Source organism: Gavialis gangeticus, unplaced genomic scaffold, assembly GCF_001723915.1.
Source record: "Gavialis gangeticus isolate Ggan-Ray unplaced genomic scaffold, GavGan_comp1, whole genome shotgun sequence".
NCBI lineage: Eukaryota > Metazoa > Chordata > Crocodylia > Gavialidae > Gavialis > Gavialis gangeticus.
This window is the reverse complement of record NW_017729032.1, coordinates 95,261,242-95,280,895: the sequence shown is the minus strand read 5'-3', so window position 1 is coordinate 95,280,895 and position 19,654 is coordinate 95,261,242. Positions and strand designations below refer to the sequence as shown.

The 19,654-nt window shown below is 39.3% G+C and overlaps 1 protein-coding gene across 6 annotated transcripts in view; it reads left to right on the top strand.

The window, feature by feature from the left end:
* Positions 1–19,654, top strand: part of KLF12 (Kruppel like factor 12) — a 443,110-nt gene that overhangs the window by 262,471 nt on the left and 160,985 nt on the right. For all 6 annotated transcript variants that reach the window (XM_019524876.1, XM_019524879.1, XM_019524878.1 and 3 more), the window contains one exon: positions 16,387–16,924. In XM_019524876.1, coding sequence (XP_019380421.1) covers positions 16,387–16,924 — 538 coding nt within the window. The remainder of the gene's footprint in view (positions 1–16,386; positions 16,925–19,654) is intronic.

Below are 19,654 nucleotides of genomic sequence, written 5' to 3'. Positions count from 1 at the left end.
GGGGAACCAGAGATTTGAGCTTGCCTAGTCACTGAAGTAGTAGGTGTGCTTGTCCTAATTTTTTGTCACTAATCACAATAAAAATAATAGTAGAAATATATTATGCATTGCTCATTTTGAAGCCTCAAAATACGCAAAAGGACCAGATAAGCTTACCGGGTTTAAGGCTTCTTAGACATGTTATATAATGGGGCCATGGGATCTTGTCCCCAGTGCAAATAACCACTCACGTGTGCATAGCAGGAGGTGCAATTTTTGGGTTAGGGATCAGATCCAAACTTCACCATTACTATTTGCCAGTGCAGAGGGAACCCAGGATCTTAATCCTAGCCTCCCTCTGTAGTGGCAAATAGGGCTGGGTGGATAATTAGGTGATTGTCTGCTCTGGTCCTGCTCTGGTCTCAAAGCGCCCCCTCTGAGGTCATGGGACTGACAGTCACTGAATTGTCAGCTGTGGCCCTAAGACTTGAACCAGCCCTGGTGCAGTTTGGGGCTTGGGCTGACAATTAGCTGATTGTAGGCCCTTAGCAAACAGTCCCAGGTCTGGTTTACCTGGAGATGTCTAAGCAGACAATCAGCTGATTGTCAAAATCCCACACCAGGCAACTCTGGGAGCACATTTGTGTTTAGGTGTGAAGCTTAAAGCCCCTCTTGGGACTCCTCTTGCTGGGAGCTTTGGATCTCCTACACCCAGCAGTCCAGCCAGGCTGGTGGGGTTTAAGGTACCTGTAGGAGACTTGCCCTTTCCAGCCTCCATCCAGAACCAACAATCAGTTGATTGTCATTCTGGGACCATTTCAGGCTCTGGTGTGGCCTTAGTCCGTGGACCAACAAGCAATTGACTGTTGGCTCCTGCCATGTTAAATTTAAGGCACCATACAAATCTGCCATAAAAATATTCTATATTGTATGTGTAACAATTTTATAGCTCTTTTCCAATTTATGGCACTTTAAATTGGGTGCAAGTGTAGCACCCTGCTCACTTATGCTACAATTGACATTCTGATTACCACATGTAATTAATTACTAAATGTAATTGGTAATTAATGGGGGCCTTTTCTCAGGTCAGGTGAGCAAAGCATCAGCATTACAGAAGGGATCAATGCATGCATTTAGAATTTTGATGATCCTTAAACACTAAGAATCAGACGCTGAAATGGTCTAGTAGCTCAAATTAAGCTTTATTGTGTGCTTAAATAGCAACTTTGTTTCTTTTAATAGCTATCTGTAAATTTTTAGATGTTATATAAGCATGGAATCCAATACGACTTTTCTGTGACCTGCTGCATGAATGACCCTGCTAGATATTTTGGTGAGGTTGTAGAAAATGATCAATATGATAGACTTAAACCTTTCCCAGAGGAATGTAGATTCAGGTAAACCAAAACATGGTAAGAATCGGCATGACATTCATTCACTGATTTGTTTCAATCAAAAAGCAAAAAACACAAACAGAAACAACCCCCCTCATAATGTTTCATGTTCTTTAAATAAACCTTTCTTTTTGTATTTCAAAATAGTTTTTGATATCCAAATTTTCTTCAGTTGTGTAAAAGTTTTAAAGTGTTCACAATGTGAATATAGCTTTTCAGCTTAATAGAAGGATAATTTATTTTAGGACCCAAAATGAATTTTTAATTTTTGCAGCACTTCAGGTGAACTGAAAAAAGTAGATTTTTGCCTATCAATACTTAGCAGCAATTTCAGATATCATGGGGGACATAAAAGAACTGTTTATTATTTGAGCAAATGTACTTCACAGAATGGACCCAGAGAAACATTTTATATACCTGATAACTTTGTATATCTTTTCTGTTCATGTATATTGGCGCGATGCTGAAAGTTCTTTAGCAAAGTTTAAATTAATGTTAGGACATGTGATTTATTTTGGTGCTTCCCATAGGGTTAAGATAGGTTTAGGAAATAATCAGAAGTTACTGCGTCACTGCTGAACTTCTTTGAAAGTGATGTTTCCTACTCTAATAACAGTTATTCCTCTGAACCAAATTCACATTGATGTCATTAGTGAATAACATTATTGTGATCATCTTTGCTCTACGCTATTCTGTTCTAAAGAAAACAAATACATTTTAGTCAAAATTAAGGTCCCAGATTATTTTCTTCTAAGTTGTAACAGACCCTGTACTATAAATAGATATTTTAAAACTTTTATATTTTGACTGATTTTATTTTAGTTGCTGAGTTCTTTATTGTAGCTGTCATTGAAAATATTTAGAAGCTAGTATATATTCTCTTTGCAGTCATGAATAGCAAACATGGCATTTGCATGTAACCTAAATAAAATTATCATTATGTAGAAACAGGCTCTATTTTTCTAATAGAAAATTATTTAAAAGCACTGTTGATTTGATTTTTGTTTTAGTCTATTGAGTTTGTCTTCAAAAAGAAAACTGGAAAAGTTAGACAACAGAAGCACAGTTCAGCAAGAAGGTCATGGAGCAATAAACTGATGAATTCTATTTCTGTCTCTGACACTATGGTCTCTCAAGAACCTCCACTTAAGTACTGCAATACCTAAAACACCTACATAAATAGGAGGTGAGAGATGCAGATTTAATCTGTCCAGGTGAGGTGGGCCTGTAATCCAAGCCTCCCACTTCCTTCTGTTGCTAGGCCAGTGAACAAAAGCTGGTCAGAAGCAGTAGCATCACCATTGTCCTATATTCAACTGCACGTGTGCTGTCAGCACCAAACACTTGTGTAATGTGGTCTGTCCCTGTCTAAGGAATCAAGGACTTAGGTGTATGATGACTGCAAGAGATTTGGGTAAGAACAGAGCCTCAGAAGGTTGAGGCAAATAGGTCTGGGTTGTTTTTGTTAGGGTTACCATATTTCCAATTTCAAAAAAGAGGACACCCGTGGGAGGAAGGGGGGGGGGTATATGATTTGGGTGGCTAGTGTCCCTGCTCCTCATTCCCAAAACACAGCCTCCCCAGCCCTGCTACTGCCCCTCGTTCCTGACCCACAGTACCCTGCCCCCCAGACCATTCTGGTGCCCATCACTCCCAACTCACAGCCCCCCTTTCCTTGCTGATACTCCTCACTCCTGACCCACAGCCTCCTGCCTTCCCAGCCCTGCTGCCCACACAGCTCCCTGCTGCCCCTGAAAAACGGTCCCCCACCCCCTTCCCCTGCCTCTCCGTCATGCTGCAGCCCCAGTGCCAGCAGGCACAAAGACACAGAGGCTTACCTGCCTGCAGCTCCCAGGGCCCACGCGCAGACCACATGATGGCCTGGCCTCCAATCATCTTTCCCTGCTGCCCCCAGCCCCAAGCATCTCATTGCTGGGACAAGCCAGGAAGTTCCAGTAAAACAGAAGCAGAGCAAAATCCCGGACATTTGCTGATATTTTCAAAAACTGCCCCAACAAAGTTGGGAGGACCCAAAAAGAGGACATATCCAGGAAGACCTGGACATATGGTAACCCTATTTTTGTGTAGGAAGCACCTTAATGGCAGTTAGATCTTTTTAGGCCAAAATGGAGGCACATCATAAATTTAGGTGCCTGAGCAGTGTTGTGGCTGCTGAGCACAGTCAATTAGGATTCCTCTTTGTGATGCAGACAGCCAAATTCCCCTCAAGTCCTGTTGAGGAGCCTTTGAGGTTGATTAGGATTGGGCCCTTAAATGTTTAATGATGATTATTGTACTGATTCTGGTAAATAAAAATGAGGCAAAGAGACTGTCCACAAGTCACACAGTGAGTTACTTGCATTGCCAGAGATTTTAATTGGTTCTATGTATCAAAGCTACTTCTTCCTACTTCCTTCCTAGAATCTGTATCCTACCCGTAATTCTTACCCGATCCTACACTTTAGATTAGTGATATGAAAACTCAAGGATAACAATACTGGATATTTAGAAATACTAAAACATGAAAGACTGGGTATTAATTCATGCTTTGTCTTGTATAATAGTAAGTATAATAACATGCAGGGTCTGTGATTTGATTTAACCAGGCATTAAAATATATTTTGCCAAATAAACTTGATTGCTCTTATATTAGAACAAATTTACACGTGAAAAAGCTATGTTAAGAGAACCATATAAAGATTCGAAAGTCAAGCACTCTACAGTTGGTAAATTTGCAGTCTTTATTCATTGTTTCATTGTATGTGTATTATGAGAAAGTCTTTAATTACATCATACTATGTTTTTCACAGACCCTCTGTCTCATTTAGTGCACAAGCTAAATTCAGCTCAGGGAATGAGCATCTGTTCAGTATTTTTTTCTCTTCCTCATGCTGCAGTGTGTGGTCTGTTCATTTCATAGTGAACATTGTTACTACAGTTCTGCTCTGAATACAGAAATACTAATTTCCTTGTGAGCTTTTCCACAGTTCTCATTATTATAGTATCCTAGGCCCACATCCAGAAGACATAGCTGTCCAAAACAAGACACAGGTGAATTTTAGTTGCCCATGTCCAAATTGTGATCCAGAAATCCCTTACTCAGGAACCACCACCTTGCCTCCAAGTTTTTGATGTGAAAGTTCAATAGGTGACTAAAGTTCTGTTCAAACCTAGGATTGCCCAGCTTCATAACTGCCTAATATGCACCTACCCAAGGATCAGTGGGATACAAATTAGAGGCCACATCCTTGAATCCCCTCCCAAACCTTGTTTGGTAAGAGTGCCCTGAGCAAGCCTAGCATATACAAGTAGGGCTGACCCTCTCATAAAGTACAGTCATTGTTGCTTTTTGTTTATTTATTATTAGCATTATGTGCCACTGTTTCCCAGGCAGGGCTCAGGACAGCGTACAGTAAAAAACAAAACAAAACTCTTAAACACAGGTAAAATACTAAATAAGTTATATATATATAATATATCAAAAACTTCCCAAACAATATTCCCTTACTTAACCTTTCTTGCTAAAAGCCTACCTAAATAAAAAAGATTTTACAGCACTTCCAGAAAATGTCCAGGCTTCAGCTGTCATGGCCCACAAGGGGGAGGAAGTTCCTGAGCAGAGGGACTAGTACCAAGAATGACCTCCCCATGGTTTTGTTGGGAAAACTTGGCACACAGATAGTGCTGGCAGTTTGCTGCTCTTAGAAAATGACAAGTATGACACCACTTCCTTCTTCAACTTAAAAGAAAGCAATGAGCTCTACTTAATTCGTTGCAAGAAGACTTTTGGGTACCTACACTCAGAACAGTATTCTGGCTTCCAAGTGGTGGAGACGACTTCTGGCAGCCATGAGTCAAGTCAAGGGCACAGTGAGCACCCAGAGTGGGCCAAGTCTGGGATATCCATTTGGTTTACCTCCACTCACTGTTGAGTGCATCATTGTGCTCCCCAGTTCCTGCGGCCAGAGGCAGCACAAGGTTTCCCCCATTGTTGCAAAGTCTCCTCTGGCAGGATGGGAATGGGAGCAGAATTCGACTAAATGCACTCCCCCCCCCACCGATACACTGATCAGTATGGTGCTGCTCTGCCTAGTTCCTACAGCCAGGCAGCAGCACAGAGCTTGGCACCCCCCCATTTATTTGGCGCCTGGACTAGGTGCTTGCCTTACCCTGCCCTAGTAATGTGATGTCAAAATGGGATACCAAAATGATTTGGGTGCCAAAACCGTGAAGAGGGGCAAGATTTTAGGGAAACCCTGTGGATAAATATACTTTCCTGTATTCTGGTTCTCAGCAGCTTCTCACATGCTAAATTAGGAGCTGCTTTTTGGAATGCCTGACTAGAGCATATATATGTAGTTACTGTTGTTTATTAAATCTAATCCTTTTTTCTGTTCCTAAATATTCTGTGAAGAGATTATAATTTCTGTGAATGCATTTAGTGTTAGGACATATTGCCAAATGTTTTATGTTAAACCAATTTAGACTTTGTAGCTCTAGTAAACTCTTTCTTGCAACTCTTCCTATAAAGATGAACATTTTAAATTCATGCCAATTCATTTGGATATATTGGATACTTTCTCTTCCCTGAGTGGAGGAGCTAATTTTTTTAATCAAGTTTTCAGTTTGAGTACTTTCATTTACAGATGTGAAACTCATTTTTTCAAAATACTGGGCAACATTAATTTTTATTTTTCTGATTGGATGAATATGCTTGCCAGCAAATTTGTTTGGTAGGATACTTGCTGAAAATGAAGGGAGAAAATATGAACACACTCAAAGCTTGGGGCACACTCAGACACAATGGTGATGGGCCTTGTAGAGAGAACCTAGATAAAGAGTGAGGGAAATTCATTTAACATTTCAAAGAAATGTTAGCACTTTTTTGCTTTGCGTTATTCTCTCAAGGACTCAGTTCTGTAACAAGTGGCCCAGTGAGCTCAGTGGGAATGCTCAACATACAAAGAGTATGCCAAATCAAGGCACAAAGAAGGAAGCAAATCATTTAAAATTGAAGAAAGGTGATAAGTAAGACTAACTAGCTGAAATTGAGGAGGAGGAAAATTAGGCTGACTATTAGGGGAAAACTTCCTGCAGTGAACTCTATTAGGCTGCTGAATGGACTTTTAGAAGTTTTGTCATCTAAGGTTTTTAAAACTAGTGTGCTCAAAACCCCAGCAACCCAGAATTTGCAAGGCAATGCAAGTACTTTCAGAGTATTTTACTTCTTTGATTTTGTGGTTCCATAACATTCTGCCATTTATTTATAAATCACTTTTTCCTTCTGAATTGAAAATATATATGCAAGCCACAGAAATGTATTATTAATATGCTTTGTGTACTGTAGACAAGTAATATTCTAGACAAGTTCTACACCATTATTGTTTCAAGCCTTTGTTAGATTCTTGTTTCGCTTAAAGCATAGCTTTGTACCATATCCATAAATTAGTGTACCATGCATTGAATTTCTTTCAGTGGGTTCTCCTTTTGATGGAGCGTTCTAATACTGCACAAATAAAATATAATATAATTTAGTAGTTGAAAATCTACGTTTTTTTAAACTATATTAAACATTTGAGGGTTTTTTGGAAAGGATTGATTATGGAAAGTCTGTGGGAAGCTTGTAATGCCATGAAAATTGGGCTTCACATTCAAGAACTGTATCACTCTTGTGTTTCATTTACCAGACCATATAGAGGCTATTAGTATTGGCTCTAAAAGGAAGGGACTAACAGCCTTCCTTCAGTGCCAGTGCAGAAATCATTTGGTTGGTGTCTCTTCTGTCAATCTAGGGAAAGGAGGTAGAATTAAAGCCTAACCTCAATGCTTACTCAGTCTTTGAAATACATTATTTAAGCATAAGTCATTTTACACTAAATGTATTTGTAGTCATCATTAAACTTATGCTTAAAAATTAATGCCATTTAGAAAGGGATCTCTTTCTCTACCAAAGCTTGTCGTCTTGTTCTTGGTCTAATCTGTTGCAGAAGGCTGCTGCTTCTTTTTCTCCTGCTGAAACAGTTATGGTGTCACAGTTCAATGAGTATGATAATACCTTACAGTGTATAGCCAAGAAAAGGACAGGTTAAAGTAATATTATTGGGTAATTTAGATGCTAAATAATACATACCTCGAAATTTGAATATTATCCTCCTGTTTATGCATGATTAGTTCTAAATGAAGATTAGTTTTGAAGAGGTTTTTTATAATTGCATCTCTTTCTACAGACCACACGCACTTCTAAACACACAAGGGCCAACTGTAGTGCCTAACATATATGCTCAGTTTGTTTATTTTTTCTTGAGAATGATATTAAGAATGGCAATTTGGGGGAGGGGGTGAAGTTCTTACTATCCGGAGCTGTTTGCATCCATTTGATATCAAATATATTGGTGTTGGACTGAGATCATGGCTTATAATGTTAATTATACTTGTTTCCCTGCTGCTACAGTGTCTTCTGTTTACTTCATGCATGTGTTATCTCTTGTAATCTAAGGCCCAGATCCACAAAGGTGCTCACCTTATTCCCATTTTGTTACCTAATTCCCACTGAAATCAATGGTAGTTATATATATAGAAGTCAGGCATCTAAGTGGCCAATCTATGTCTAAGCTCTTTGCGGCAAGGAATCTTATTTCAGTATAGGAGTGAGTATAATACAAAGGTTGATTCTCCCATTATTAAATGTGTGTGGGATAAAGTTTTCTTGCCCTGCAAAAATGTCAAAATTTATTCTGTTCCTCACTGGAACAAAACACAAACTTTTTAGAATTTCTCAGGGAAAATGAGAAGATGAGAACTCCCTACCTGCCCTTGAAGAGTCAGTAGTCCAGTGGTCAAATGGGAATGGGTGACCCAAGTTCAAGTTCTTCTTCTACCATCAACCCCATATCCCTCTTAAATACCCCCAGCAACTTCCTTTCCCACTGTCATCAGATGGAGTTGTTCCACTTTGCATAAATAATTCGCTGGAAGAGAGAACTGAAACAGATTATTTCATTCCCACAGAAGGGCCTTAATGTCTGGGCTACAATGGGTGCACCTGCATGTGCTGTTAATTCGCAGTAGGCTCACTATGCAATAAAATACTGTGCTATAAGCCTTACCAGGAACATGTCTACAGAGAGCTCCCCTGTCCCAGTGCTGATTGGCTCCCAGCTCCTGGGGGAAGTCGGGGAGGTGAGCAGCACCAGGACCAGAGACAGAGAGCTCCACGTCCCCTGTGGCCCCCTGCTGTCTAGGCTGACTGGGAGCAGATTTTGCTCCCTGTCAGCATCTAAACAAATGTTACTGCACAGTATCAACAGGTATTTACAGGTAGTAGCTAACTGTGCAGTAGCCTAATTTACTGCACAGTAAATGTGTGCATGTGTAGATAGGGATGCTTTACTGTACAGTAGATTAGTCTACTACACAGTAAAGTCTTGTGTAGATGCAAGTAGTTAGTCACCATCAGTGCCAGTTGCACTTAATTATTCATACAAATTGCAATGACGTTAACAGGAACAACTGCTATAAAGACAGTTGCAAGCTGAGATGAGTATCCAAACCCACTGGACTGTTACCAGAGGGAGTTTCTCTATTTGCTGTTGACTTGAAATTCCTACCTAAAGCTGGGTGCTCTTTGCAGATTAAAGGTTTGATAAAACTGATGCATTGCTGGAGGAAAAAAAAACGTTTTTATGAATCAGCTTTTTTTAATAAAAGAGTGTTTAGTTGAAAAATTCCTGACCATTTCCATTAGCTTCAGCCTTGACAGAGAGAGTTGCATCTTTTTAGTTGTCAATAGAGGCTTATATTGTTGAAACCAGACAGCTTGGGTTCATTCCGCATTGGCAAAGACCCACCTGGAGATACAGTGTTACATGTACAGCGTTAGGATAGTGTAGCCTCAGTCTCTGTTGAAGGCCTTTCCTGATTTTTGAATGTGCCTAACTCCAAACATGAGTTTCAGGCTGTGAATCCTGAAATAGCCCCTAAAAAGGCTGGGGTAAGACACTCCCTCTCTTCAGTGTTTCCTCTTGGCTGACAGGCAGTTTCCCATTCATCATGCTGACTGTTGTAAACTCTATTGTGAGGTGCCTAACACTCCCCATGCCTAATGCAGGACTTCTGGATTATATTTGGCAATCCAGGCATCTATAATTGAAGTGCTGAGAACCGGAACAGTACAACTTTTAAGTGCTTTTGCTAATCTATTAATAACACAAGAAAACAAAGAAGGCGTAGAAAGAAACATATAATTTATTTTATTACAACACAATAACTCTTTTAATGGGCAAATATCAGTTTGACACCTTGTTTCCTGCTCCATTCAAGGCTGGGAAACTCTATTCATTATTTGTTACTGGTTTGTAAAGTCCCAGTGTCTAGGAGTGCACTTAGGACCATTCCAAGTCCATGTCCATCCTCTAGGGAGGAGTTTTGTCTCACTTCCATGAAGTAACCTCTTGCTATGCCACAAACTCTAGCTTGTTGTTCTATCCCAATGCCAGCATCTTGCTTCCTGTTGCCACTTCAGCATCACCATCTCACAGGATCTTGTCACTTCTGGGTGACAGTGCTAGATCTGGATCTTCAAGGCTCTACCCCACCATGGTTATAACAACTCTGATGGTGCTAGGTGGGGGGCATCTCAGCATCCAGGCATTGTCTCACATGGCAATATCAGATCCAAATGTTAAAGCTCCACCATTACTTTAAGTTTCAGGTCTACCATTACATTGTGGAAAGAGTTTAGTAACGTACAGAACCTGCAAGCTAGATCTTAGGACCACATAAACTGAGGTTTTCTATTCTTCCAGTACTCAGTCCAGAACACAAAAGGATGAGGAGAACCACACATACTTCAGGGTAGAGTTGCAAGGAAAGTAGGACTTCAGGTGGATACATTCTACTCCTTACCTCTACTCAAAGAGTTTGGAAAACTTTCCATTTTAATAAAACTTTCCACTTTGAAAGTGAAACCTTCAAAAATCTATAATCCATAGTTTTGGTCATTTAAATCTTATCCACTTAGTATCATATTCAGAGCTGAAAGCTGTTCCAACTTAACCCAGCCCTGTACTGACAATCCAAGAGGCTACATGATTGCACGTCTGGCCACGATTCATCCTTGCACAGCAACAGCAACGACTCTGTCGTTAAGGTTGCAGCTAATTTTTCAGCATAGATTTGATTTTTTCCTATCCTTTAATTTTGCCAGAACTAAATCATTCTACCTGGAGCTTCTTATATAAGGTTTGCTATGCTTAGAGGAAAACAATGTGGGACAGACTTGGTGACAGTAAGGGATGGTGTTTGTGAGATGTGTCAGTTTGAGCGATTACAGGTTTTCTAACTTCCTTTTTAACTTGGTATCCTAGGGCTGTCTTATTCTATAAGCTTATTCTATTCTGATTCAGTTGCTCTCTTCAATGTGTTTTTGATGTAGCTTCTTTATAATTTTTTGACCTTCAAAAAACCCTGCTAAGTTTGACTTTGGACCTCTGTTTCTCAGAGTTTATGAATTCTATTGGGTAGAGCAATACAAGTCATCAAGGGCAGATAGATTCACTAGGGGCTGAGTAACCTGTGAGTTTATGAATTGTATAACATCAGGATGAGTTACTGAAATAAGGTTATATTTGGCCCAGCAACACTTGCGGGTTACCCAGGCCTGTTGGAGGTTACCCAGTTATGCTATGATGAAAGTTTAAGACCTATGTTGCTTAGTTGTAGACAGGAATCAGAGAGGTTTAAAGTAGTGGTGGTATGACTGACATGCTATAAGAAGAAGAGAACTTCAAAATGTAGACAAAAGTAAAATGGTAGGAGTGAAATGTGGTGAACTAGAGAGAAGAAAGTAAAGTAAAACTGTCTCTGGGAAGGTGGGAGGTGTCATCCATCACATTTATGCATAGGCGATTGGTAGAAGGGGAATGGGGGAACTCGTGCCCCCCCTGACAGAGCTGTCCCCTACTGCTGCTACCACGGCTGCTTGCCAGCCCTGTCCTCGCTGCTGCTGGCTTCTGCAGGTGCTCACCAGCCCCATCACTGCTGCCACCACCAGTGGCTTCTGCGGGTGCTCTCCAGTCCTGTCCCCACCGCTGCTGCTGCTGCTGGTGGCTTCTGCAGGTGCTTGCCAGCCCCTTCCCCGCCAGCACCGCTGGGTTTTGTGGGTGCTCACCAGCCCTGTCCCCGCCACCAAAGCCACTTCTGGCTTTTTTAGATGCCCCCTCCACCTAGAATCAGGAGGAACCAGTCGCCCATGCATTTATGCATTATCCATCTTTATAGGCACTACACACTGCCACAGCTTTTTGGTTATCAAATGTTTTCTTTTCTGAACTACTAGTATTAGAATGACACGGAGAGTGTTCCTGCTAGTATTTGTCAATGACAAATTTATAAACAGAACACTTTATTATTACTATAAAGTTTGAAAAGGTCCAAAGCCACTCTGTTTGAAGGCAAGCAGACAAACAATGAAGCATAAATGCCATAGAATGATTAAATGTAAATTCTATAAATTTTTCACCCCCTTATTAACAGCGGCTTCTCTCTATTAGTATTCAATGGCATATTATGGTTAGGGCACTCTCCTAGAAAGAGCCCAGGTCTCCTATTTCCTGGGAAAGCACTGTAGCTACTAATCTGTTATAGGAATTGGGAGTCAGCACTTCATTCTGAGTTTCTGAGGAAAAGCAGCTGCAATTGTTATATTCAAAAGACCAGTTATAGCTACCACAGTGAAAAATATAGGCTTCCTCTGAGATGAAACTTTTGCTAGAAGACAATCTGCACCCTCAGCAGGACCATCTGTTTTCAGAATGGCTGCAAGGGTCATGCTCATTGGCTGCAAAATTGTCTGGGTCTAATATATAAGACCAGGCCTTTCATTTGGGCCTTGGCCATTCAACACTTCACAACCCGCAGCAGCTGTATCTATTCCCCTTTCGCCTGGCTTCTGGCACTGCCTGGACAGAGATCTTGCTTATTGACTAGACCTTTGACTTGCACCCTGGTTCTGACCCTTTTGTATAGCCTTGGCCCCTAGTCTGGATCCTCCCCTGGGTCAGGTACCAGTCTACTCTAGCGCTCCTCAAGATTGCCTGTGACCCAGTTGTTGAATTCTGCGAGATGATTGTGGTGGCAATCAACCTGCAGGCTACCTCAAAGATCCAGGATGCACAAAAGAGGGGAAGGGGACCAATAGGAAATTTCAGAATATGACAGCAGCAGGAAAAAATCCTCAGGGCTTAGTTGGAATGGTACAAAATGATACCAGGGAGAGAGGTAGCCTGGAGCAGGAGAGCAGGATGTTGAAGAGGGAACCAAACATCTGCTCATTGCTAGGCTCCTCCTTTTAAGTTTGTAAGCAGAGCAAACCACAAACTCTGCCTCAGTTTGAATATGTTTGGTGTTTGCTTTAAGAAGTTCAGGGAACTGTAGAGTCAACCCTTATGCCCTAAACCAAGTTATTTGAGTACCTAAATTTTTCCTACAGACAGCTTCCTTCATGATGAATGATGTTTTTAGTTTCTCATCTTAAATTTTCATACTGGAGTGTAGTGTTTGACACTGTTAAGCTGGTATTGTACGTCATCTCAGAGGCGGGTGTATTACAGTAATTGGTGCACTGTGTGTTATATGTACACCAGTGTGTGAGGTGTTTTCAGGGGCTTTGGGCTATTTAGCAATAGACAGTATTAGTGATGTGTGCATAGTTGTTTTATTCTGTTCTCTCATGTCAAACGCATTAGTTGAGCACTGTGTCAGTTAGTAACCTGTTCTGTGATCCTCCATGACCTAGTCATTATCCCCTGCCACCAATCCCTGAGATTCTTCTCATGTTTCTGATTATTAGCAGAAAATGTTAAATGTAAGTCAAATTTTACAAGTAAAGGAGCAAAATAAAAGTTCAGTATCAAATCCCATAGTTTTCATTGCAAGAGGTTGGTAATATACTGCATGAAGTACATTGTTTGGTAGTAATATGGAGCAACCAGACCTAAAAAGACGTTCTTAATTGAAGGTTATCGCCATCATAACTTAAATTACCAGGTGATATCAGAAAACTAAATTATATGAATACCGAGGATGAATTCTTGGTCCTACTCAAATTAATGACAACACTCCCATGGTCTTAGCAGAGCCAGTATTTCATGCAAAGGATATGTAAAACTTGTTTTTGCTAATAAAGGAATGATTGCCAATCATGTGGAAATGAATTAGTCTGTACTTTTTAGATTCATGATTTTGTTTTTATATTTGCACATAGCTAGTTTTATGATCAAAAAGAGATATTTTCCATTGTCACTTGTATAGATGTGGTACAGCAAAGTATGCAAGTAGTACAGACATTCCCAAACCAGTGGTCCATCTGGATCAGAATCATGTTTCTGACTGCAACCTGTCTAGTGTGCTTCTGAGGAATGTACAAGAAGCTATGTTGTAGACATCTGCGAAATAAGTGTCGTATTAAGGATAGTCCTTCCTAGCCACATCAGTGATTGTTTAACGTGCATCTGGAATTACCTGTTTTGACTCTGGATCCAGGTACAATTACTGCTTGTATTTGAAATAAAATAGTACCTAGAAGACCCAGCTGAGAATGAAGTCCCATTGTTTTGGTTTATAAGTATGAAGTAAGCAACAAATAGTACCTAAAGGACTTTACAGTTTATAAATAGATGAAGGGTTGGTGAAAGGAAGTATTGTCCCCATTTTTTACCAGCGGGGATGTGGACCACAAAGAGGCTAAGTTATGCCTAAAGAAATATGTATCATTGATAAAAATTGAGCCCTGGTCATATAATTGCTGCAAAACAACTTTCTTTTCACATTAATAATATAAAGGTCTGGTACTTGTTTGAATCTTATTAAACTCTTAATGTCAAAATTATTTTGTGTCAATAAGTTCCACAAATTTTATTATGAATTATTCAAAGAAAGTGTTTCCTTTTCTCAATTTTGAATCAGTTGCTATTCAATTTAATTAAAAGTTCCTTTGTTCTTCTATTAGGAGAGAGGGAGGTGTCCTTTGGCCTTCTCATTAGCCTTTGATTTAATAGATTATTTTATATGCTTATATCCTGTTTCTTTATTAATTTATTCTCTGAATAAATTTGTGGTGTCTTTCTGTACAAAGTTCTTATGTATCAAATCATGTTGTTAACAATCTTTTGAACTCTTATTTAAGCCTGTTTTATCTTTCTTGGGAAAAGTGAGCAGAAATGAACACAGTTCAGTCATAATCAAGGTCCCATATTTTTTTCATTGGATGGACAGAGTTTCTTAGGAATTTTACGTGTTGGGTTTTCCATTCTGATCAGGCTGCTGTTGGTGATACTGCTAATGTTGCTACTTTTCTTTCCTAGTGACGCTTCTTTATGTTCTGGAATTTGGTTTAAACCAGCAACAAAAAAGCTTTCAACAAACCATTTTTAATGTAGGTTAGTTCTAAGAAACAAAAAAAAGAGGATTGTTTGATTGCAGTAATAACTAGTTAATTTGTCAGAAACAATGGACTTTGGGCATTAGTAATTTAGGAACAATGACGTTTGCTCAGGTATCTGGGAGATGTTATAAAGTCTAGAGACTGTGGGATGTATGTATAGTAGGAACAAATAAAGAGGTCATTAATTATGTCTATATATGAAAGAATTCTATTAGTTTAAGTGAAATCTGAAATAGCCCAGCAATTGCTTTTTACAGGTCATTTTGCAGTGTTGCAATATGGAATCAAATCCTGTCTGCCACTCATGGTAAGCCAATAGAGTAACACTGTACAAATTCAATGCTGTGGACATATTTAATTTAGCTGAAAGATATAGTGTAATGTATTTTATGTAGCTGCAGAATTACACATAGATGGTCTTCTCTTCATCCAACATGTTAACAATGATTGAAAATCCATAATCAAAGTATTTTAATAGTTCACTGTCAGAGTAGGAGAACATATCAAGTATGATGGTCATGTTGAAGTCTGGTATTATTCAAAATTGTCATTAAAGACTTGCATAAAAACTGCAGATGACGCCACACTGCAAACCCTTTGGAGAACAGGATTAAAATTCAAAATTATCTTGGTAAGTGGCAGAAAAGATTCATAATCAATAAGATTAAATTAATTAAAGACAAGTACAGTATTCTATACTGTGGGAGAAACAAGTGAATACTTAAATACAAAATGGGAAATACTTGACAAAGAATCAGTACTGGAGAAAAAGATTTGGGGATTGTAGTGGGTCACAAACTGAATATGCATCAACTGTGGGATACTGTTGCAAAAAAGCAATCTCTTTCAGGGATGCATTAACAGGAGTGTCATATGTAAGTAATGGAAAAGAAATATTCTTATCTACTGGTGAGGTCTCAGCTTGGAGTACAGTTTAAGAAAGAGGAGAGAGTCCAGATGTAATCAACAAGAGTGATAAAAGTTTAAAAATCATGGCTTGCAAGGAAAGGTTGAAAGAACTGGGGCTTTTTGGTCTTGAAAAAGGAAAACTAATAGGGGTGAACGGGAAGCATGATAATTGTGTTTAAGTTTGTGAAAGGTTATCACAAAGAGTATGGTGATCAATTGCTTTCCATGTCTGCTGGAAGTAGAGCAAGAAGCAATTGGCTTAAGTTGTTGTATGGGAAAATGAGGTTGGATAGTAGGTAATTTTTTCTAACACTAAGAATAATTGTAGATTGGAACAGACTGTGTAGGAAGATTATGGGATCACAATCACTCAAAGCTTTTAAGAACAAGCTAGACAAACATCCATCATGGATGTTTAATCCTGCATCAGAGGAAGAGGATGAAATATCTGGCTTCTTGAAATTAATTCTAGAACTTCATTTTTGTGTCTTCTTTGCGTGTTTTGCTCTTTCAACCATGAGCTGACTCAGGTCATGAAAAAAAACAATGACCTTCAGAGCAAGTGTGAACTGTGTGTTAAATATATAATAGCAATTAAATTGTCTTTGGCATATATTGACTATCACCAACTGAACAGACCCTCCCTTTTTCTTCCTCCAACAGTCTCCAATTGCCCACAGCTACCCAGACATGGAAACTGGACCCTTGTTGCTAAACAACATGAAGGCTGATACCCCAGAGGATTCATTATGTACAGACGATTTCCAAACACAAACTGAGCCAGTGGACTTATCAATAAACAAAGCCAGGTCATCCCCTACAGCAGCTTCATCTTCACCAGTTTCCATGACAGCATCAGCTTCCTCTCCTTCTTCTACTTCAACTTCATCTAGTCGGCCAGCTTCATCCCCTACAGTAATAACATCAGTATCTTCAGCGGCATCTGTACCATCAGTATTAACTTCAGGTCCTCTCGTGGCCCCTGCATCTAGTGTTAGTAGCCAGCAGTTTTTGCACATAATCCATCCAGTACCACCCTCAAGCCCCATGAACTTACAGTCCAACAAAATGAGTCATGTGCACCGTATTCCAGTTGTGGTGCAGTCGGTACCTGTTGTCTACACAGCTGTGAGATCACCTGGGAATATGAACAATACCATAGTAGTACCACTGTTGGAGGATGGGAGAAGTCATGTCAAAGGTAAGAGCTTTTCTATCTCAAGCTTCTGTGGCATCAATGTAATATAGGCAGCATACAAAAACATTGTAACACTAATTGCTTTATAAAACTTCATTTGGTTAAATTTATTTTGTCCAAAGTTTATAAAAAGCTTCAATCTAGAAAACAACCACATTCACCCCGGTTCAATTTTACTGGTGTCAGTAGGAAAATGAGTATGAAAGAACTGAAGACTTGTGAGAGTCAACGGTGAGAGCAAGATATATTAGGAACTGGGAAAGCAGAAATGGGCAGAGATGATTATATGACATCTTGGATGGAAGAAGTCTATACAGGCATACCTCGGAGATATTGCGGGTTCGGTTCCAGACCACCGCAATAAAGCGAATATCGCAATAAAGCGAGTCACACGAATTTTTTGGTTTCCCAGTGCATATAAAAGTTATGTTTACACTATACTGTAGTCTATTAAGTGTGCAATAGCATTATGTCTAAAAAAACAATGTACATACCTTAATTAAAAAATACTTTATTGCTAAAAAATGCTAACCATCATCTGAGCCTTCAGCGAGTCGTAATCTTTTTGCTGGTGGAGGGTCTTGCCTCAATTTGTAAAAAACGCAATATCTGCAAAGCGCAATAAAGCGAAGCGCAATAAAACGAGGTATGCCTGTACTAAAAATAGATGTGCCTAGAAAGTATGGAATTGGTGCTTTATGAGACAGATATTAGCTGCCATGGGGGAAACAAAAGGTAGAGACTGGCAGAGGCTAATTTCAAAGATTGTTGAATTTGGATCATTAGAGCATGGGCAAATCTACCCCAAATCTGACATGTTGCTTGAAGATGAAGCAGAAGGTATTAATACATAACCTTACTTACAGGCCTTATAAGACCACATGGAATTTATTGGTATGTTTCATACTATCCCTTGTATGCCTTCTTGCTTAATTAAGAGATCCTTTTAGCCAAAAGGTTTTTTTCCTTTGACACACTTGTAACATCATAATATACAGTAACTGTATATTTTTACATTTCACGATCATGCTGGGCTTTTACGCTTTTTAATAGCATAATTTTGTTCATAAATTATTCCCTCATTCCCCCGTGCAAAAAGGACACTTATCTTATGCGTTCAGAATACAGAACACTGAACCCATAGTGAAACTGGTTTCTGTTTCAAGGCTGGAAATTATGATGTTTTAAGACATTTTATTACACTTCATGAAATTACACCATTTTAGAGCACTTTGCCATTACTTAAAACATGACAAATGAAACCAGTCTAGTGCACATTGATAAATAACTCTTCTTGATTTGTTGTTTAGTTTCATATTTTGTACTGGAACTGAGCTACACCTGATTTTCAGATCAGACAAAAAATATATATCTGATGTTCATAGATATTTACTTTCTGAAAAGGGATGGTGAGTAAATGCATCATCTGTAGGCAGCGCTCTCTTGAGTTCATGAAAATGGAAACTCGCTACCTCCTTTTCATCAGAAGCTAGTGTGCTGTAGCAATTTCCACCCACCAACTTGAGATGCAGAGATGCTGAGCTACGCTGACAACCCTCTCTATTATGCTATTGTTGGCAGAGATCGTTAACTAGCACTGCCGAATCTCTTGACTTATGGCTAAAGAAAAAAGAGGGATTAAGCCATCTTTTAATTTTTTTTCATCAGCTTCACCCTTTTTGCTATCTCTAATACCTCTGATAGTAATGTACAGGTTAATTTGCATAATTATAATAAAAGGATAATGGCAGTAATCTACTCTAGGAAGTCATCTTTTGTTAGCTGTTTCTGGAGTGTGTTTTCCTTCTTTATTGTGTAAAACAATACAAATAAGAAAAGGAACTGATTTCACATAAATCAAAAGATAAACTTAATTTCATATATACATCTCATTGTTTCTATTCAGCGGACACAATGCCATTTAGCCTTTTGGGCTAAAATATGAAATAAAGATGATAAAAGGGCATTGCTTTGAAAATTGAAGTTGTGCTAATCCTCTACCCAAATGAATAAGAAATGCAGTTTCAGAATTGTCTAATGTGTCTACCTTTAACTTGCATCTAAAGGTTGATCCTGTTCATTAAGATAAAAATAAATCATTGGGGACAAATTCTGCCCTCAATTAACATGAGCTACTGTCACTGGCAAAACTGGTCTCCTAATCTGTTCATTCTTTCTTCTTGGGGTCTATTTAAGTTAATGCTGGCAATATTAGACCCTATTTGGGCAAAAAAGGTTAAGCATATGCTTTATTTTAATTCTTTGCCCATGTTCTATTGACTTAGGTGTTTTCCTGAAGAGATACTTTTCTTTATCATTGCCACAGCTTTTATCTAAGCACATTCTGCCTTCCTCTTCCTTTTTTTTTTTTTAAATTTGCTTCCAGTCAACTATATCTGCTTTGATTACAAAAACATTTTGATCTTCATATAGTGAGGAAATATTCTCTGGATTGCACATTAGACCTGTGTGAAGCAGCAAGTATTCACTTCAGATTCAGCAGGACAGTGATTCGATTTGGAGAATTGAATCACTGCCCCGATTTGATTAAGCCAAAATGGGTCTGAGGATTCGGTGCTCCTTTGGAGATTCGGCCATAGACTAAATAGGCAGCAGTCCTCACCATGCTAGACACAGGTGCCTCCAACTGGTAAGTCTGTTGTGGTGGGTGGAGGGGGAAGGGAAGGGGAATGGGGGAAGGAGGGATTGGGGATGGGGTTGGGACAAGCTGTC